At 33.5% G+C, this 22,549-nt stretch overlaps 1 protein-coding gene across 2 annotated transcripts in view; it reads right to left on the bottom strand.

The window, feature by feature from the left end:
- Positions 1 to 22,549, bottom strand: part of bun (bunched) — a 121,076-nt gene that overhangs the window by 11,415 nt on the left and 87,112 nt on the right. Inside the window, exons 3-4 of one of the 2 annotated variants that reach the window (XM_068295048.1) lie at positions 16,627 to 16,678; positions 4,182 to 4,290 (exon numbers count right to left, since the gene is read on the bottom strand). In XM_068295048.1, the coding sequence (XP_068151149.1) occupies positions 4,246 to 4,290; positions 16,627 to 16,678 (97 nt within the window). In that variant the 3' untranslated portion in view covers positions 4,182 to 4,245. Of the gene's footprint in view, positions 1 to 4,181; positions 4,291 to 16,626; positions 16,679 to 22,549 lie in introns of those variants that run through there. The other variant, XM_068295047.1, reaches the window with a different exon arrangement.

The following is a 22,549-nucleotide window of genomic DNA, read 5'->3' as shown; positions in this document are numbered from 1 at the left end:
CGAACTTTTCTTTTGTGTCGTTATATTTTGTATTCGACTGACGTAGGCAGAGAATGATAGAAAGAGACCGAGAGAGACATATACTGAGAACTATAGAACTAAATGATCAGGCAATTGAAATTCATTTAAAACAAATCAAATTCAAACAACAGAAACGAACAGAAATCGTTCACGAATTGCTAGCCAGTAACTGGTATTGTGTATATATCGTCAACCCTTTTGAAGATGGTAAAAGTCGGCTTTTTCAAAAAAAAAAAAAAAAAAACAAACTATATTCATCAGCTCATCGTCTCATCTCATCATTTTGGTCTTATCAGTTTGCCATTTTGTCTGGCTTGACTCTGTCTATCGCTGTTGAAATTTGTTTTACTTATCAGCTAAGTTTAGCTCATTTTTCACACAATGCTTGCGTGATTATCAAAAGTCAAACAGACATGACAAAGGGACAGACAGACAGACAGGCGTACTTTATACACTCTGAAAGTAAACTATTAGCTCAACATTTGTTTACTACAAAGAAACACACTACGTAGTTGATAAAAACTAAAAGATTTAGTTTACTCAAGGTGAATCTCTAAACTGCTACCACACTGATATATATCTTTCTTGAAATCTTTTTATATTTTTCGACGCGTGTCATCCAAGTTTTTTTTTTCGTTGCCTATTGACTTGGTTTAGTTGTTACTGGCACGTGGACTATTTCTTTTTCTTTTTTTTTTTGTACTGGACCTTATCAATTTGTTGGCTAATTGCATCTAACAGATACAAATACAAGTGCATGTATATAAAGGAAATTACTAATCAAATGTTTTTGTCGATTGCCGCACTAAACGAGCTCAATAGGTGAGCGAGACAAAGAATATACTATAAAGATATTTATATAGTAGTTGGAAAAACTGAAGCAGACATCAAGAAAAAGTCCAAAACTTTAAGACAAAAACTGAGACTGAGGAATGCGAATGGCAGGAGAATAGGATGACGAAATAGAAATCTAGAATTGGAGAATTTTCAGCAATTTGACCATGATTTGAGTCCTAGAAAGGACTCTATAAAGTTTAAGAGATAATTACTTTTAGATTTCACTGAGGAAACTGAAGTTTCACTTTGGTTTTGACCAGTAATGAATATAAATGAAGGTTATTGATTCAGTTTTAAGCTTCAGATAAGATTTTCTTACAAAAGTTTCGGATGTAATAATCCCTAATTGAGAAAATTAAACCTCCTAAAGGTCTTAAAAACTTAAACAAATGACGCAAGTGTTAATTTAAGAAATTATAAAGATATTACACTTAATTTATATTATATGTATGTATATCAGGGAAACATTTGTCTTTCTTTTAGACCTTCTTTTTTTTCAATTTTAACAGGAAATTCATTTCAATTAATTTCCCTTACATTGTTAGCGAGAGCTTCTAGAACATTTTTGGTTGGCGAAAATTGAAAAATATATTTGTGAAAGCATTTCAAAAGAGAAATGATTTAGTTCAACATGTGGTAAGTTGTCATGCCTACTAAATCTTTCACATTATTTGCAAATAGAAATTGTTGTATGTTCTTTTGACAGATTTAAATTAGGTTGATCTTTAAAAGGGGATGGGACCATCAGGTTGACTCTGACTGACTGATGGCTCATCTTGTTCTCGGGAAATGAAATTAAAGAACTTTCTCAAGCACAGAGCCATCAGCAACTAATACTAATTAAAAAAGAAAAGAAAAGCCAAAATGGTTACAAGGATACGCTACAAAAGACAAACAAAAACAAAAGAAAATTCTATGAATTTTCTTCTATTATATGAATTCAGGTCAAGAGGAAAGTTTATTCAACCGATTTAAGCAAATCTCTTGCAAGTATAAATAACTTGAGCAAAAATGATGTACATATATATTCTATAAAGACGCATTTATGTTTGCGGAGGTCTCCCACACGCCAAAGTCTATTAAGAGTGTGCAGATTAGAAGCGACCATAATAAATACTTATACGTATATATCTATCTATTGGTTTATTTTCGTATTTTCGTGTATTTTGAAGGTAGGCACAAAAAGAAACATCACTTGAAAAGTTAATTACCACACGCGCCGAGACAAAAATATCACACACACACACACAGAGAGACATCTTTTACAACTAATTTGCACATTCAAATGCAATTAGCGGGAGGTTGTTTGGTTGGTTGGACGAATGGACCCACCTACCTACCTACCCATTTGGATGGGTTGCTACCTGAGAAACGAGCGAACGAAAGAGCGACCAGGACCAGTGGAGGAGAAGAATGAGCAGGAATAGAAGCAAGAGGTGGTGGTGAGTGAAGGCGACGACCAGTCATAAAATCGTTTTAAATGCCACAACCAAAATGCACACACACAAATTCTTGTCTTGTCTGACGATTTAATTGCAATTGCAATTTTGTTTTCGCCTTCTGTCTGTCTGCCTGCCTGCTGCCTGAGTTTTGGACTGACTAAATGACTGACGCATTAGTTTTTATGGGACTCAAAATAAATCTGCTGGCATATGTGCATATACAATTAATATTTTGATGGCGATTTGCTTGTGAGAGAATAGGAGCCTGAAATGGCGTGGCAAACATATTTGGAATTGGAATTAGTTTCTAGAATGAAAACCAAAGAACGAGTCGTAAAAAGAAGTAAAGCAGACTAAAAATATGAAAAACTAAAAGGAATTAATCTAAAGAAAACTTGAAAAATTGAAACTTATTATTAGTTGGAAAGAAAACATATGCGAGACCTTAAAGGGGTATTAGTCCTCTCTAACTCTTGATTTCAATTCCCAACTAGTTTTTGCGCCAAAGATATGATCTGCCGAGTCTTCTGATGATAGAACTTGCTGGTTCTTCAAGTAGGATCTAGGATTGACTGCAGCTGGATTGGTGATGTTTATGTCTCCACATGAACTGCTAAAGGATTGACTACTGCTTTAGATACACAACCTATTTCTAAATCAAGTTTCAGTTTATTATTATTATGCATTCAAAGACCCTCGTCTAATATCCCTTTGGCTTAAAAATTTATCAACAAAAACATTTCTCTGTAAAATGCTGACAATTTCCTATTTTGAGACATCTTCAAAAAGTTCTAAAGAATTGCAAGATAACTGTAAAGATCAATTAGTAGCTAAAAAAGAACAAATAAACATTTCCTCAGAAATTTGCTTACCCCCCACATATGGGGCCCCCTCGGGGTATTATTATCATCATCAAAATGATCACCTCATCCAGAGCCTATGGGAAAGGGTTCCCTCTCATGCATATTGAGTCGGTTTTGGAATTTTGTGGTAAACAAATGAAGAGCCCAAAAGGGAATAGAGAATAAAAATAAAAGGCACAACAAAAATAAAACAAAAACAGAAAATTAATGAAAATACGAAATGAAAACAGAAAAAAAATTGCCCACAAATAATCATGAATTATTCAAGGCCAATCGAAACTATTATGGCATATACATATACATATATCAATGCTTTTTGGGCTCTACTCACATTGTTATTGTTTCTCTAATTCTCTTTGGTTCTGTTGTTCTGATAATACCCTAACCAAACTGAGTATATTGTTTGGAGGCTAAATCGGATTGTTGAAATCAAAAATTTCTAATGCTATAAAAAGGATATTTTCCCCTTGTTCAAAAAGTTCCCCCAACAATCTTGTAGAAAAGTGTTTATTGAGTGATCTATTCAAATCTTCATATAGGGTATTTGCCTAGTCGATACTCTAATAGTTATCACATAGATTTGTCTGTTTTGTATACATATCTATTTATGCTTTTTTTTTTTTTGGGTTAGAAATTCTTGGCCACTTTTGTTTTTATCATGCGGGGACTTGGTGCGACTTTTAATGTGAAATATTTTAATTATTTTGTTTTGTTTGTTTTTATTTTTTGTGTTTGTGGAAAACAACAACGAAAAATCATTCATTGGCTGTGTGTTTGTTGGCTATTTTTGGCAAAATTCTTGTACATCTTAATAATCCTCCCAATTCTCCCCCCTCCTCATCCCTCTGAGGACCCTCTTGGCTGGCGTTTGTTATTTTCCATATAGTGTCAAAGTAGTTTTCAATTCCATTCAATTTAGAACTATGGAATTTTTTGTTCTTGCGTTCTTTTGCTACTTGTTTTGATTGAAATTGAAATTCATTCAGAGTGTTTGGAAAAAAATTCACAACTAATTGACTTACGTTGACCGACAAGAAAGGAATATTTATTCAACACATCATATACATACATACATATGTAGATTATAATATTGTTTTGATGTTGTTTGTCGTTTTGTTTTTGCTTACCTGCAAATAGAAATGCAAAGAGAAAGAGGAATGTGTCATTAATTATATGAATAAACAAGAGTTTGGTATATTTTCCTAGAATATACTTAAAATACTTAATATTATATACCAAAGACATCAATATAAATGTCATCATGTTATAATGATTTATATTTTGGCATAATAATAATAAATCTGTTTTCTTAGCTGATATAGAATTGGTTTCAAAGGTCTCTGAGAATTTCATGACTTATGAACTGCTTCTAATTAACTTAATTCAAAATGAACTGGTTCCAATAATTTAAAAAGATTTCGTTTTCTAAGTTATACAAACATAAATTCAATTTCGAACACTTAGTTGGTTTTTTCATTTTCTAGGCGTTAGCCAACACTGTAAATGTACAATGTGACTTCAGTAACCCCCTAAGGTATGCAACATTTTTTTTTAATTTACTCTGAAACAGTTTGGTTGTCTATTATTTATCTAGTCCTAAAGCATATTTCAATAAAGTTGCCAATCTTTAAGCATTTAAACCATCTAATCTCGTTCAAATTCAAATCAGGATTGACCCAAAGTCTTAGTTTTAATAGTTTTATACTTTCATATGATCTCTTTACTGACTGAACTAGTTCTACATTTTTTCTTTGCTTTAACAATTGTCGTCGTAGTTTTGGCATTTGCCTCTTTATAATGCGGAAGCAAAAGTCTGCCTATATATATAATGTATTTTTATGGTTTGTTGACTGTCATGTCTGCCCACACACAAACACTTACACACACAAACACACTCTTGCACACACTCGCTGGCACACTCACACACAATCAGTGAATACAAAAGCTTTAGCTCTTTTTGATATATTTATGGGTGGTTCTTGGTTATTTGTTTTTCTAGACAAAATAGAAAATAGTAGGAAAAAGAAGGAGAAACTTTCCACTGTTGTGTGTCTTTCACATGTTGTTTTGGGCCTAGTTTGCTCTCGTATTGCCAGCAGTCTTTGCCTCTTGTTGGTTGTTGGCTGGCTGTCGGTTGACAGACATATTGGTGTCAATTAAAATTATACGCAGAGGCATCCCAAAATACACGGACATACGACACACGTGGTAAGAAACGGCAATTAATCATCAATTGCAAAATCTTTTTTAAATTTAACGATGAGATAAATATACATACACATACGAAAACAAAAACAAAATGTAAATACCATCAAAAGGCGAGCAGTAAAATGAGAGTTGGTTTATATTATTATTTGTTTAATGTGTTGGTGTATTCGATCATGGCCAAATTTATATATACATACTAACATCAGGTAGGTGTGTCTCTGTTGGCCAAAAAAACAACGCGCGACACGCACACGCAACATATGACGCGGCGACTGAGGCTAACCAACTTGTCTAACAGGTCTCCAAAGTCAATAAAGTTGCGGCGGCGTGTTGAGACTTCTCTCTAAAGAGGGGCCCAGAGGGAGGGTCGGTCTGCTTTTACGCTAAGCGAGCGCATTTAAATGAGTCGATGACGACGTCTACCTCTACGTCGACTGAAGTCGAAGTGCTATGCCCATAACTTAAGACTAACACACAAAACGCACTTGAAAATATGTTAAACTTTTAATTATTTTTGTTTTCGTTTTTGGCAAATCGCTGTCGATCATCGCATTAAATTATTTTTTTAAACTCATTTGTGAAAGCCGAATTGAAATATTTTTTAACTGTCTTTTTTTATGATTTGCGAATTTTTAGTTAGAATTACCAGATCCAAGGTAAATATGGGTCAAGGTGACCACAGAAAAGAATTCAATTGATATTAAGTAAATTTGATTAACTACTAACCTATATATAAATATAAGTTCTATTAGACAAGTTTTTAATCAAATTTTCTCAAATTTTCCGTTTTCTGAGGAGAAACTGCTTTGTTGCATGAATTCTTAGCTATTAACAATGAATTATACTACTTAATGAACTAGTTCGCTTTAAGTATTTGCTTTTAGCCACATTTCATTAAATTAGTCAATGAATTTAATAATTGTTCAATTTATTTATTAAATAATCCATTAATATTTATCGGCAAAAACAAGTTTAATTAGTTAATGACTTACTAAATAGTATTTTTAACTGACTGATGTCACTGATTCTCACCAACAGTTTGACTAACCCAATTTAGAAAGCACAGACACGACTACAAATACATACATATGTATATATGTACATATTTATATAGTATATACCCGCGATATGCATATGTTTGTCTTTCCGACCCTGATCCCTGACAAATTGTCGAACATTCATTTAAATATTATATGTAGTATGACACAAAAAACAAAAAGATTATAAATTATTATAGCCAGGGCTATTTTCAACAATTGGTATCAATTTTTTGTTCGTTTTTTGGTATTTTTAGCAATTTTTGCCATATTTTTGTTCCCCTCGTCGCATTTTTGTTTCCATATCTTCATGTTTCATGTATCGTGCCGGTTAATTAGGTCACTCGTTGATTTTTTGTCATTTTTCAATAATAATTTTTATATTTTTAACTTTTTTTTTTTTTTTTTTGCCTGCCTGGCAACAGCGCACAAAAACAACAACAACAACACAAGAGGACACGGGGGCGTGGCAGTTTGGAGGCAGAAAATTTGGGCAACAAAAAATTTGTTTTTGTTTTTTGTTTCTTGTTTTTGGCTGTTGAGTTTGACAGTTGATTGACATTTTCAGTTGTTTGGTTAAAAGTGGCACAGACGAAAGAGAAAAAAAGTACCAAAACAAATGGCAGAAAAAAGACGTAGATTTCTATACCCTTACATATTATATACATATTTAGTAGATTGATTTTATACTAAACATGTCCAAACTCATTAAACATAAAGTTAATTTTGACAGCATCTTTTGAAAATTTAAGAATCATGTGAGTAAGGACGATTGCCTATGCTGATGCGTCGGGGTCACCAAAATCTTAGAGCGAGCTTTACTAAAACGAATATGCCTTCGCCTCTTTTTTATTCAAAAACAAAACCAATTATTTGGTCATGCAAAGAAACTTTCTTTATTGTCTTTTGGCTAAGGTTAAAGTAAATCTCTTTGTATATAGAATTTACTTGAAATCAGGTCTAGGTTGAAAATACTTGAGTAAATCGTCTTTTATTTCTTTCTATTGTACAGAAAGTGATTAAGAACACATTGAGCTTTGTTTTAATTGTTTTTTTGTATTTCGCATTTACTTCCTAGATATTAAAAGCTTTTTTAAAGCGATTTTTCTCGGCTGAGCGAGCAATTTGTTGTAGAACGAGAAAACAAAAGACGGAAGATATATGGATGTGAATATATGAATACTGACGACAACGACGAGGAGAGTTCATATCGATTATATGGCACAAAGGTCAATATATCCCCCAAACTGACTACCATTAACTGACTGAGCCATAGAGAAACATTCATCAAAATAAATGTATGGCAATTTGTTTGAGAGCCCAAAAGAAACCAGTTTGCCGACATTTGTTCGATATGGCAAACAACTTTTGTGCAAATTGGTTTTGTATGTTTTTAAGGTTGCGGAAACAAATTTGATATTGAGCCACAAGTATTAAAGAATTTCAGACGAGCAAAAAATGGAAAAACCACAATAACCGTAAAGCTTTTCACACTTTCCATGCAAAATAGTGGCTGACTGGCTTTGTTTGCCAAAAGTTTTAATGAAAGTTTTGGAGAAAAGCGTCACGTAGTTTCTGATGACCCACATGAGAAAATCAAGTGTTACATGGGACAAATTGACCTAAAAGAAAATGGAGAGAACAACTCGAAGATATTAACAGGAACCCAATTTTCTAACGACAGGACGTGCACCTTTACACGAATTCCCTTTCCCTGAAGGCATTTGTTTATAAACACATGCGCTTTTTACCCTTATCTACATCAACATTTAACACAAATTTCATTTGATTTCTAGTCTTAACACAATTTGTTTAGTCTGTGGCCAAATTGGAATCTATTCAAGGTTCTATTGAAAAACTCTCTTTACCCCTCAAATAAGAACACACTTTTAAAGATAAACTGAACACACGCTCATTTTTAATGCGATAGAGACAGAGTAGACCCAAGGGTGTTTTTATTCTGATAAGATGTGTCTATATGCCCCCCCTATCAAACAATTCCCTCAAGAGTTGGGTGTTCTGTTTCAACTAAAAGACCCATATAAGGGGATGAGGAGGGGCAGCACACAAAAAAGTTTGAATGACTTTTTGATTACGATTTTTTTCGCATTTAAAGTTCGTATTCGTTGTTGTTATTGAAAATTGAGTTTGCCTGGCAACACAACTCACACACACAGACACACACACAAAACAATCAAACTGCATTCAATCTATAGTCTATATACATACTAGACATATGCATGTATTCATGTATGGCGATAAAAAGCTGACCCAGTTTTTTGTTTTTCGAAGCCACGTTCGCAGAGGCGGCAAATGCAATGCAACTGCAAATTAAAACAGACACTAAAAACATGTTTTCAATTAGTTTTCCTTATGCTTCAGTATTAATATTCCGGTTTATTCCTTTAGTCAGTGTTTTATCCCATCATTTTTGAGACTTTTCCTCGAATTTCCACAATTTTTCACTCCCTTTTTCTTTACAAACTTGTATGCAAATTTTTGTATTTAAGCTAATTGCCACCAAAATGAAAAAAAATTTTACTGCGAATTTGTAGTTTGTTGCATGACTGAGTCACATTCGGTGTAACCATTGCCAATCCCCACGGTCTTCCACACTCTCTCTCTCTCTCTCTCAACTCCATCGTTAAGTTCAGATCGGCTCATCGACTGAACTGTGAGGAGGTGAGCTCATTGCCTGAGGGTAAGGTTAGATTGCATTTTGGTATAAGTTTCGCAAGAATTGTAAAAGTACGGCGCAACAACCTCCATCATAAAAGACAAGCATCAAATATCACAAACTGATTTCTAAAGAAGATTACGAAACGTGTTCAAAGGGTATATATGTATATATTACAAACAACAGATGAGAGAAAAAGAGAGGTAGAGGGAGAGAGAGAGAGATCAGCATCAAAGTGCATTTTATGACGCAATTTAAGAACAAAAGGTTGAAATGACGTCAGCCAAACTAACTGATCAGACTTGACCATAAAGCCCATGTTGGCATTTAATGGCTTAGATATGGTAAATATGATTTATTAAATACCAAGTGAATAAACGATTATTATTCATTTAAAATTTTAAGGTTGTATGAAGTAAGCTAAAGTTTAGGCAGAAGTAAATTAAAGTATTGCTATAACTGTTTTAGAATTTTCGATTCTTTAGACAACTGCGTCAAAATCATTTCATTCTTTCTTTCTGTGACAAATTGCCCATCTCTAGGCCAATAAATGCTCATTAAGTGCCACTATAGAGATCGAATGATAGACACGCAATCATTTGTCCAGCCCGTCGCCCTCGTACCAGCAAGACTGCCAAGCCTAATTAGCAATGTGCTCTCTATTACCGGCGATTATCGAAAGCTGTTCGATAGAAAAGTCGACCTATAAACTAAGCCAGACACTTAGCCCATTCAGATGCTAGTGTCGTGACGTCAATTGAGCTGAGTTGTGGTTGTGTAGTTGGTTGGCTTAAAGTGCGCGGCCCAGTCATTCGTCAATGCAATTAGAGCAGATATAGCCAGTCGATATAGATACCCATCGATTGCAGACAGATACATGAATTGCTCACTCAGTAAGGTAATGAAAAGTCATGTTTATCGCCGCAAAGGCACGTGGCCCTACAATGCGGACCAACTGTTGGGAATTTCCTAGTTTTAGTCAAAAAGGGGTAAATAAAAACAAGTTGAAAGACTTTCCTACTAAGTCGTCTCTCTTTTTGGATCTGGTGTCTCTTATGTAACAAAAGTAAGTTATTGTTTTCCAACTCTCCTCTAATACACTTGCACAAACACTTGCGATGCGGCGAGGAGTGGTAAAAACCCAACCTAAAACCCACCCACCCACTCAAAACAGTCTGTCCAAAGTTTATGTATATATTTACGCCTATATTTATTATCTTATCTGAACAACTTATTATGTTTATGGGGCTCTTGGAGGTGTTTTTCAAGAAAAACAAGAAAACAAATGGCATGGCGCAAAATTCTAGTCCAAAAGTTAATGCCAACAGATGTCATTAAGTCATTAACTGGGCTTATCATGTTATTTGGCCAGAAAAATATCTTCCTCAATTAATAGATGTCAATCGTCATATAATTATGTTGGGATAGGAAAAGGTTAGGTTACCAGAAAAACAAAAATAAAACTAATTGGTTTTATTTCAAACACTGTTAATGAGTTGATAAATCACTCTGAACTTTTCCTGAATCAATGTATATTAGTTATTTATTTATTTAGTTATTTGATGGTTAGTGATCATAAGGAAGATGTGGGTACTTTTCTCATATAAGAAAAGTAGAGCAAGCATCTTTTCAATAGTTACAATTCTTTGTTTTAATTACCTTGACGATGATTTTCTTTGTATTATTTAGCTATTGATAAGCTAAAAGTTAAAGTTTTGGTTGATTTGGTTTTATTGTTCAAATCAGTTATTAAATATTAGTCTAACCTAAAAACCGCCACAAACAATCTTATCTCGGTGCTCCCATAATTGAAAATGGCGCCTAGAGAACTTTGATTAGCCATACGAGGAATGAAAATGACAATCAAACGCAATAAATACACATTTCTTCTTCGTCTATTCAGATGAAAGAATAAAATGTTTTTGTATATGAGATTAACCATAGAAATTGCAATTGGAGCGTGTGAGTGGAGCTGTCATGTCACTAGAAAGAGAGTGGAAGGAGAAGGAGGAGAGGAAATCGCAAGGAGCTGATAAAATGTACAATGAAAGTCTGTGTCGTATGGTTTCAGTCGTGTGCCTTTTAATTGCCTCCGTTTCTTTTATCAAAAAAATGCGCAAAAGCAAAAATCGGAAAGGGGGGCAGAAGCAGAACAAACAAAATTAATGACATCATCTTTGGGGAATCATTATCATCATAATGTTTCATTTGATTGATAGGTGGTGGTGTGTGTGTGTGTGTGTGTTGATACTTCTGGGGAAATAAAAATGTAAGAAAACAAATTTATTTTAAGGAAGTAGAAATTATAAAACCTCCACAATCACCACCCACCGAAAGGGTCAAGCAAACGAGGCAAGAGCGATTGTAAAACAGGAAAATTAAATGACCGACGAAAAATAAATTTTTGTTTTATTAAAATCTGTATAAATAAATGAAGAATTTTTGTCTCGCTTTTGTTTATTTAATGACTTTTGTGTCAAGTGAGTAAGTAAAAACAATTTCTTTCTTTACTCTTGTCAAAATGTATGTATAATTAACATATTTGTGTGTTGTTTTCGACAATAATTGACAAGACGCAAATGAGTTTCGGATGAGATAGATATAGGCTTGACTGTGTAGGAGGTATAAGAAGAAGTAAATACCTCATTTAAGGATTATATTGATTACATTAAACATTTTTCCTTAAACTAGTATGTATTTAATGTAAAATACGAGATAGAAATACTAAAATACTATATTAATGTCGATCTTGAGCTATACCAATCTAAAAGGTAGTCAAACGCTTTCAAATATTTGGCAAATTTGGCAACTTTTGGTATTACTTAAAGTAACAGAGTTGCTAGACTTTAAAATTTATGACAGAGGATTGTACAAATTAACGATACTACCAATATCCCTTCTTATATTGCAACTTATTCCAGAGTATATGGCAATTGATGCATAATTTGACAAGACTTTCACTTGATCATCTAAAGAGATGTGAGGGCAGAAATGTGGGAGGGGCTGGCTGTCAATTTTCGTTAGTTTTGCCAGACGAGAAACAAATATAGCCTCAAGGGTTTTGGTTTTGTGGTCAGATGAATACCATTATAATTATTATGTCAAAATAACAGCAATTTGTGTTTGTTGGCTTAAAAGCGAAACACAAAAATTATTAAAATAATGTACTTGAAAATATTTGAAATGTTAATTTATGAATTTTTTTGGGGTTTGTCTGTTTTGTTTGCTCGTTTGGCAAATAATTTATGACAATTTGTTGCTGTTTTTCGTTTTCTTTCTTTATTTTGTATAAGCGGAGGAGAGATAAGCGTCTGCCATTTTTGTAGTAAACAACAGAAATGTGAAAAAAAATTTATATATGCCTCAGCCTGTTGATAACGTACAAAAAGGCAGCGAAAAAGAGGGTGAGAGGAGGGGAGCTGAATAAAATATCAAATAAAAATGTTTTTTTTTTGTTTTTGCGCCAAGGTCAAAAGCAACAATCAGAGGGTCGGGATAACTTTTAGAGGTATGGAATCTTTGATACCCTTACTATGTTGAGAATATATTCAATATGAGAAACTTCGTTCATACCAAATCACTTCTGAAGTGAGACCAATATGGTCAACTTTTCTTAGGGTAAAACAATGAACACAAAAAAATACGCAAGCAAACTATAAATCCTGTTACCCATTTGGACAAAAAAGACAGTGAAATGTTAAGTAGATCTTACAATAACAAAAAAAAAAGAAGAAAGAAAAAATACTTTCACGCTAGACGGAAAAAATTATTATGTGGAATAGAAAGGCATTGGAAAGAATTCTTTTTCTTTTTTGTTTGTATTTTGGTCTGAAGAAAGTGCATCATCAATTGAATTGACCCAAATGACCATTTTCATTTGATTTCAAAAGGAAAAGTTGATTGACTTAAATAACGATCATGTTGATGATGAGAAGGAGGGGGAGAAGCAGTAGCAGCGACGGGAGAGGGTGTTTATGACGATCGGTAGGCGGTTTAAACTGAATGCAACAAGTATGTACGAATCAAAATGTGTCATATACTGAACTAAAGTGGCTGAGATCCGTTTTGAGGCAATATAAATTGGACATATTTGTGATTTTTGGGTACTTTGATTATTGATTATGATAAAGAAGAAGAAGGAACTCAATCAGTGAGCCTAGTTATAGTTAGTTAATTGAAAATACTTGAGTTATGTGATGGCAAGTAGTAAACAGGAAATATGCTGTTTGAAGTGGTTCAATAAACATCAAAAAGTCTCGACGTCTTTTGCGATATATAAGTAAAGGTAAATTAATGGAACAGAACACGGGTGTATAACAATTTAAGGCAAGTGTTATATAAGCGTTATACGTTATTAATTAGAAATTTCTTGTTTCTTTATTGTTATATTAAATTTTGTCAGCTGTTAACCGACTCTGCGATTTTCGTTATGGTTTTACCACTGTATAACATTTAATAATAATTGTTATAACTGTTATACCTTAAATTCGTAACTTTTCTATGTTTTCTTCATCATTTTATCTGTGGTTTTCCATTATAAATCTCTTTTCAACGATAGGAATATGATAGGAATATATTTTATAACTGTTATGCAAAAATAGATTTAAGAAACATGAAGAAACAACAATTTTATTGACTTTATTATTATGCGACTTTAGTAATAGTTTTACCACTGTTATACAACTGTTATACCTTCAATTCGTAACTTTTCCTCTATTTTCTTCATCATTTTATCTGTGGTTGTCCATATTGTACAACTTTTGTAAATCTTTTCTTTTATGATAAGAATTTCTGTTATACAGATAAATATATAAAAATAGGACTTTTCGCAAAGAGATTGCGATATATCTAATAGAATACATTAAAGACTTGAGGTCTAGTAAAGTTTTAACTGTTTCTTTGATAGCCTTGAGCAAGGGCATATTTCAGACCTTTTTATAATAATACTTGATAAGGATAACAAGGCCGATTAGATTGGCTAATTAGTTTTGTAGGTGTTTGTGTTGAGCTATTTGCAATTTCATTCATATGTTTTTTTTTTTCATTTTTAATGTTTCTTCAATGAAATTCTACTATCACACACACTCGTGATGCCTTTTGCATAAATGAAAACCCTTTTGAATGGCATAATCCACTTTGATAGTATAAGCAATGTTAGTTGGTTCTTTCCCTGATTCTGTTTTGTGGTTCATTCAATTGATTTGCGCCCACACATTGAAACTCGTCTCAATTGACACAGAGTTTCCCCCCTCCCACCAACCAACACGCACTTTATTTTACATTTTCAATTTCAACTTTTTTCCTTCATATACAGCAGAGAGGGAGGCAGAGGAAAAAGAAAAATCAATTGTCATCGCACGAGTGGACTGGCTTTTATTCATATTCTTTGAGTTTTTTCTTCAGTCTGTTCTTTTTTTTTTTTTTTTTTTAATTGGGTCTAAAAATAGAATTGTACAACGACAACGGGTAGTCGTATTCGTACTTGTATGCAAAAAGTATCTACAGCAATTCAATTGAACTAAATTTGTGAGAATGGCCCACAACACTTCTTCTTCATTGAATTGTATCATCGAGAGCCAGCCAGTCAGTTAGCAAAACACTTGAAGGGGAATCTGTTTTTATTTTATTATCAGATGTTTGAATTGGCTTCTATTTTTGGACCAAAAATAAAAGCTGATTACCTCCTACAAGCAATGTGTCTACTTGTTGTTAGTAGAATAGGCAGCACTTGTCCAAATGTAATGCAGAATAACTTCTTGAAAGCGTCGAACCGTCTGACTGAAGAGCAACACTTGGGACCCATCATTTGTTGAAGGCCAATTAACAAGCAATGAACATATGATGACGCCACCTTTCACCTTAACCCATGACCCTAACAGATGTAAACTATGCCCAGGTAAATTTAGTTAGGACACTCACACGCCACCAAATGGAAATTCAGCCTGTTGATTCATAGTAATTCCTTTATTTTTTTATAAATTCCTGCATACACTCATCCAATATGATGTTGATAAAAAAAGTCAATCGTATGGACGACAGCCTCTTTCGACATATTTTCACGGTCAAAAGTTCAAAAACGTTTCATTTGATAAGACAGCGTAAAAAAAGGCATTGCTTCATTTGCTGTTTATTATTATTCTTTTTATACCATACACCCATAGGGTGAAATGGTATATTAAAGTCGCCAAAATGTATGTAACAGGCAGAAGGAAGCTTCTCCGACCCTATAAAGTATATATATTCTTGATCAGGATCAACAGCCGAGTCGATCTAGCCATGTCCGTCTGTCCGTCCGTCCGTCCGTCCGTCCGTCCGTCCGTCCGTCCGTCCGTCCGTCCGTCCGTCCGTCCGTCCGTCCGTCCGTCCGTCCGTCCGTCCGTCTGTATGAACACGCAGATCTCGGAGACTATAAGAGCTAGAGCCACCAAATTTGGTATGTATACTCGTGTAGTATGCACATGTTCAGCATTAATTGGAATTTCGGCCACGCCCCCTTACGCCCCCAGGAATCACATAAAACTGTTTTTCTTAAAAAGTATGACAGCTAGAGACATCAAATTTAGTTTGTATACCCGATTAGTTAGTGCGCAGAAATTAACTGTTCAAACTTTTTGCCACGCCCCCTTACGCCCCCAGGAATCACACAAAACTGTTTTTCTTAAAAAGTATAATAGCTAGAGACATCAAATTTGGTTTATATGCTCGGTTAGTTAGCGCGCAGAAACTAATTGTTTAAACTTTTTGCCACGCCCCCTTCCGCCCCCGGAATTTACATAAAAGTGATTTCCTTAAAAACTATGATAGCTACCGACATCAAATTTAGTATGTAGACTAGCTTAATAGACGCGCAGATATTGGCTATTTAAACATTTTGCCACGCCCACTTCCGCCCCCGTAAATTAAACAAAACTGATTTTATCAAAAACTAACAAAGCTAAAGTCACCAAATTTAGTATGTATACTAGCATAGTATGCGCAGAGAATTTAGATATTTTCACATTTTGCCACGCCCACTTCCGCCTCCATAATTTAGAAAAAAACGATTTTCTCCTTTAGTTTTTTGACTATCGCATTTAAATTTGGCAGACTAATTTATCTTATCTATTTCTACAAAACTACCAAATTTTATTGAAATCGGACTAGAAACATGCAAAATATGCGTATGAACGTATTTTACTACGCGGTCCACAAGGCCAGAATTGGACGTTGGCTAGTAGCGGCGCTAGAGTGCTCGTGTGTTTGTAGAGTGAGCGAGATAGCACATAGTATAAGACATGTTAAAACAATTTAATAGACATACATACATTTGGTCTTCGAAATTTGAAATATTTGTTTCACCTGGTGTATGGTATACCCAAGTCGACGAGTCGACTTACTTGCTTCATTTTTTTTAAGGGCATTATAAAGATTTATATTTTTGTTATTTCTTCGTTTGTTTTTTTTTCCTGTTTGTCTTTATCAGTTGCGGTTTTTATTATTTTTAGACATGTGATGTCAGATAAACAAAGGGAAATAAATGTATATCAAGTGCTAAAACTTACCATTGCCTGTTCGATTTTATTGTCAATCGCAACTGCACTTGTCCCAGATGCACTGCAATAAGATAAACACATAAAAGGAGGATTAATTTAAGCATATATATATGTGTATATCTGATATTTATTAAATACATTATAGTTGAGTTCAAAGACCTGCTCTTCAGAAAAGAAAAAGTTTCAGTTAGATCTAGGTCAGGCTAATGTGAGAAAGGATTTACTATATTTTGTAGCTAGTTTCCGCTGCTTAATGTTATTTTTTATGTAAACTTTTGGTATCTATCATTAGTTTTTTCACTACTTGAGTCATAACTCACTTTTTTATATGCTGACACATGCTTAAAATGTGAAAAAACTAATTGTAAGCTAAATCAGTTGAAAATAGACTATGGCAAAAGTTATATACCCTCTTGCAGTTACTTTTATCAGTTAATATTATCAATTCATTCTAACTCAAACTATCAAAATGCTTAAATCACCAATCGATCTAAACTAAAGATCTATGAAATATTGGAGACAGACTCCTTTTTCTATTATCCTGTAAGCTAAAGCTGTTTCAAAATCTATTCTTCCCTTCTAATTAGGATTAGATGATTTTCTAGGAGTTTGATTCTACATAGAGTTTCCATAAATTAATTAATTAAGCTATCGAGATTATTCTATTAGAATTAAAGACTTTTCAACCGTTAAGTGTTACAGACAAAACGACATAGCTTTAATGGCCTCTCCAAGGCTAGTTCAATTGTTTTTATGTTTAATAGGCAAATCACTTGTATAAGTTCTAAAATGAGTTCATTGCCCCATGCTGTGAGACTCGACTCACTTTTCAATAAATTTCAATTCTTAAGTATGTCTGAGAGCCCCCAGAGACAGATGCTAATCAAATCATTCTAAACACATACTTAATCAATTGTAATTGTTTGTCCGCTTTGTGGGTGTGTGTGTGCCAAACTAAAATCCTTGAAAGGTTTGTTCATTTTCGTTTTTGTTTTGTTTTTACAAATTTATGTGTTTGCCGCCAGTCACTCTCGATGAAAAATCTCGTTTTTATAAGAGTGTGTGTGTATGTTTGCAGTCAAGGTGAGCCCCAAATCACCCCATTAAGAACCCAAAATACAGTTTTGTATGTAGAGTTAGTTAATAGCGACAAACACACAAAATTTAGTTAATGACATACAGATTTTTCAATTGTCGTCTATCTCCTCCATTTTGTGTATACCCTTTGGCTATTCAAGAGATTTGAAGGGTATAAGTTGCAATTCATTTAGCATAAATCTGTAGAACTTCATTGAATTAGGAACTTTCCACCTTTTTGGATGAAGTTTGCTGAAACATTTCATGCATAATATCTGATCTTACAGCTGACCACACTTTGCAAGAGAACAATGCATTTCTATTGTTTAATTTTTTGTAAAACATATTTTAACTTTAGACAAACTTTAATAAATCTTCTTTCTATTGAGCTTGTAGTAAATTATTTTAATAATAGGAACTATTATTGGAGAATTGGGCTTTGTATGTAACTTTTTTAGGTTACTAGAAGCAATCTATCTGATTAATCTCTCTAACTAAACAAATTTTTCTACATAAATTAATGACTTTTAACTTATGTAATCAATTTATTTTAGCAATGTTTTGTAGAAGTTATAAATTTTAAGTTAAGGTAAATAATAGATAAAGTCACTAAGAAATCATATGTAGTAAGGCATTAAATTGACTCTGTTGATTGGATTTTTCGACCGACTTTCAGTTGCTTTAAAACCAAACTTAAATCCTTTTTGAAGTTGAAATCGCTTTCACTTAGCTTGTTTGTCCTTCGCTTGGTCAAGACAAAAGACTTCACTTTTCAACAATTTAAGAGAGCAAATTTGGAATAAAAATTTCGTTTAAAGTACTGTACATAGTCAATAAGGTAAATTAAATATAAATTATTATCTACTTTCTTAAATCTATAACTTTGCCTTATCTCGTTACAGGGTATCTTTAAGACAGTGTCCCATATTTTACATAAACATTAATTGTTTTTCGTTTTATTTTATGTAATTGAAAGCTCACCAACAATCAACAATAACAAAAAATTGCTGACAATTTTCTTTTTAAGTTTTCAATTATGTGATTATACAACCATTAAAATGGTCCGATCGACAAAATTAATATGCTTTAATATGCAGTTTCGATTTGATTGATTGCATAAACCAACCATCCACCAGCAACCATCGTGAATCAATACTTCAACTTTTGAAAGACTGACTATAAGTATATATCTTCTCTTAGTAATCTTTCACTTATGACAATTTAATTGCGTATTTGGCATTGTCAGTCCGACCACAGATGAAAGGGAACTCCTAATCTAGTCGAAAATCTCTGTCTAGTGCTCTATGTAGGAAGTTTTATTGTCATAGTGACCTCAATTTTTGGTGGTTATTTGTTTGCGTATTTTTTTTTTTTTTAATTTTATTGCGGCAAGGTCAAAGCGCCAAAAAAAAAAAAAAAAATACATTTTATTCATGGCTCAAACTCTAGACTTGGGGAAAAGTCTTCAGGCATTTCAAATCGCATATGTATAAAAATCATTTTTGATGATTTTTTAATTGACGTCTATGGGTAATTGGCTTTTTAAGACTATTCCCCTCTAATAAATAAATAAATTTTAAGCAGTCTTTGAATCAACTTTTAGTTCAGCATTTTTAACTTTGATTAATCATTATCATTTTAATTTCCGATTAATTATCAGTAGTTTTTTCCTTGATGGACTTAAAGCTTTTTCTAAGTATATAATCTAATCTTAAACATTAGTCTATAAAAAAAACTGTAATAGTTACATATGTATATCGATCTTAATTTTATTTTTAAAAAGGCAATTCTTTTCGATATTTCATCGCCGATAACGCAATTGTCAAAGCAAAACTACTATTAAGATCATTCTATATAATAAAGCACTTCATCACTTAGATGTATTTTGATGATAAGTATCGATAATTTATTGGGTTTATTGTTCCAAAATTTGTCTTCAAATTCACGTAATCCCTTCTTTGATTTCCCTCGTGGATCATTTGTAGTTACTTCCATAAATAAATTTTAAGCTGAATTCTTAATTTTAATAAACTTTCATGTTTTCTTGTGATGATTAACGTTTATTTATTGTTGTTTTTGCCCTTCTCTGCATTGTTCGCTGGGTTTTTATTATATTTATGAATTTGCAGCTTGCGAAATAATTAAAGCTGGACAACAAAAATGAAATGATATGGAGGAGAATGGGCGCTGAGATCTGTGCAATGCGATGCCTTACGACGAACGATGCAAAGAGAAGGGAAAGAATGAATATTGCCTGAGTTAATGGATGATGACGCTGAACTACGTCGCCTGGCAAGGACGAAAGTTTTTTAACCTGAGTGATGGGACTCAAGGAGGAGACGACTTCCAGCGTGAGTTTATGACTCTGTCCCATAATCTGTGTAAAAAGTAAAAGTCTTGAGAAATGCGACACAGAGTGCAATGACTCATATGGCGTGACTTTTGTTCTCTTTCTTTGCGACATCAAAAGGAAAAACACAAAATCGTATGTGCGTGTGTGTGTGAGTGAGTGTGCGTGTGTGGATTTATTTGCCCAATGTCACAATGCAAAATGCGGTGGACAACGGTCAATGGCGTTATTTTTTGTCTTTATTTCTGTTGATCGAAAAGTTGTGAAAATAAAAATGAAATTATTTGAAATTTAATTTCTACTTTTTTTTTGATAAGAATATTGCTTACGAATTGATCTCACAGACTCATAATCATAATTTTTTCTATGCCTCATCTGCTGATGATTATTAAACTAGTTTAATCCAAATCTCGACCTCGAATGCCAGGTCTTATCATCATCTCAGGTGTTATCATCAAACACGCTCCCTAATAAATTTTAATTAAAAATCATTTAGACAATTTCTTTTGACGTCATGCCATCACCGAAAGCAAGAAGAAGAATAGAACTGTTGGCACAGTATAGGAAATTGAAAGAAACTAGGGGACGACAATTAGTTACCCTCAAATTTGTTGCATCTCTTTGAACGATATTCTAATTGCAGTTAAAAGAATCGATAGGTGTAAGGCATTTTAGTGCTAAACTTTAGAAGCTTTGAAGGGTTTTGACACTATACAACGGATTTCACAGAAACAAATTGCCTGTATTTAAAAGTTACAGATAGAAGTTGACAAAATTCAAAGTTTGTGTCCCTTACAAAGTTTATAATCGCTGCATATTTTGGGAAGAACATCCCATTCAAAGTGGAGATGGAAAAATATCGATAGTTTTCGCTTGGCTTATGGAATATCGATATTTGACTGTTATCTATAGGTAATCTTTGGGCAAATTACAACGCACACCAAAATTTTACATACATACAGAAATTTACGGATGGATCAGTCAAAAGTCAATTAGCTGCAACACATTTTTGAATAGCCTTAACTACCTTTCCGTGTCTCCCTTAATCATAGGGTATGAATAGACTACAATGAGTAAGAAACAAAACACAAAACACGCGGTAGTCTGTACACACACACACCCATACACCCTCAAAATCACTACAGAAAAGCTCAAAGAAGAAGCAGACTAAGTAGACGACGAAGAAGAAGCAGAGGCAAACACAAAAAAAAGCAGCAACAAAAGTGCAAAGTTTATTAAAGTTCAAGCTCCCCTCTGGTTTAGTTTTTTTTGTTGTTGTTTTTGCTATTGTTGGCATTGTAATAAAAATAACAATGATGTCATTTTGTTGTTGTTGTTTCTATCGCTCCCCTATTACTTTGTTATTGTATGGATTTTGGATTTTTCGTGCGGATTTTGTGTTAATTTGATATATGCATTATGATAGACATTAATAAGTTGTTGTTGCTGTTTTTTTTTTCTTTAGTTTTCGGCACGTTTTCTATTGAATGGTTTTTTAATCACGTGATCAAATGTGCAAAAGGTGTGGACGCTAAAACAAACTAACTTTAAATGAATAAAAAACTAGTTTAAATATTTATAATTTTTCTGGTTTTTGTTTTGTACAGACGAAAGGGTTAAGAAACGAATGAAAATTAGATTGACAGTCTATGTATGTCAGTATGTTACATTTGGTTTAAACTCAGATAGGGCTAAAATAATTGTCAACATTCGTTTACTGTGTATGATGGGATACGTTAGCAGCTTTCATCCACTGACTCACTATTGATAAGAGGAGCTTCCATCATCTATTTTCTGTTAGAAATGGATCATTAATAGATCCTCTTATAATAAAGAGAAATTTTAATTGAAAATTGTTCTTACACTTCTGCATATGTCACAGATGGATCGTTTTCAAAATAATCGCATTTTATTGCACACATGCCACCATTTTTATCTCTCCTTCTTATATGCCACATGCCGTTGATTTGAATTCAACTGGCGCCTCATTTGGCAATGACGTTCTGCAATTTGCTTCTAGTTTTACATAAAATAAAAAAAAATTTCAATTACATGCCAATTGGCCCGAAAGCAGTTCGATTAAGCAGCTTCTAAAGTCTAATTTGGCCAATTGCCAGTCTGAACCCCCTAGATCTTTGGCATTTGTCTATCTAAATATATACATACATACATAGAATTTGCGTTTCCGAAATTTAAAACTTGCGGATATTGAAGTTTTAGTACTACCATAGGGTATACCACATGTATCTATGTATATATGGGCCAATAATAATTCCCATCGTAGCCATTCTGGAAAACGTTTATTCCAGCTTTTTGACTTGGTATTTTGCTGTCATGACAAGAAGACGAAAAAAGCAAACAAAACACTGAAGAAGCTTGCTCAGCGAAAAATAAAAAAGGAGAACTTCAAGAAACTGTGTTATGATGTGTTGGCACATTACACATATTTTCCCATCTACTTGAGAGCTCCGGTTTCCCTCCCCACCCTCCCCAACACAAGTGTTG

This window comes from Drosophila tropicalis, unplaced genomic scaffold, assembly GCF_018151085.1.
Source record: "Drosophila tropicalis isolate 14030-0801.00 unplaced genomic scaffold, ASM1815108v1 contig_845, whole genome shotgun sequence".
NCBI lineage: Eukaryota > Metazoa > Arthropoda > Insecta > Diptera > Drosophilidae > Drosophila > Drosophila tropicalis.
This window is presented reverse-complemented; position numbering and strand designations above follow the sequence as displayed.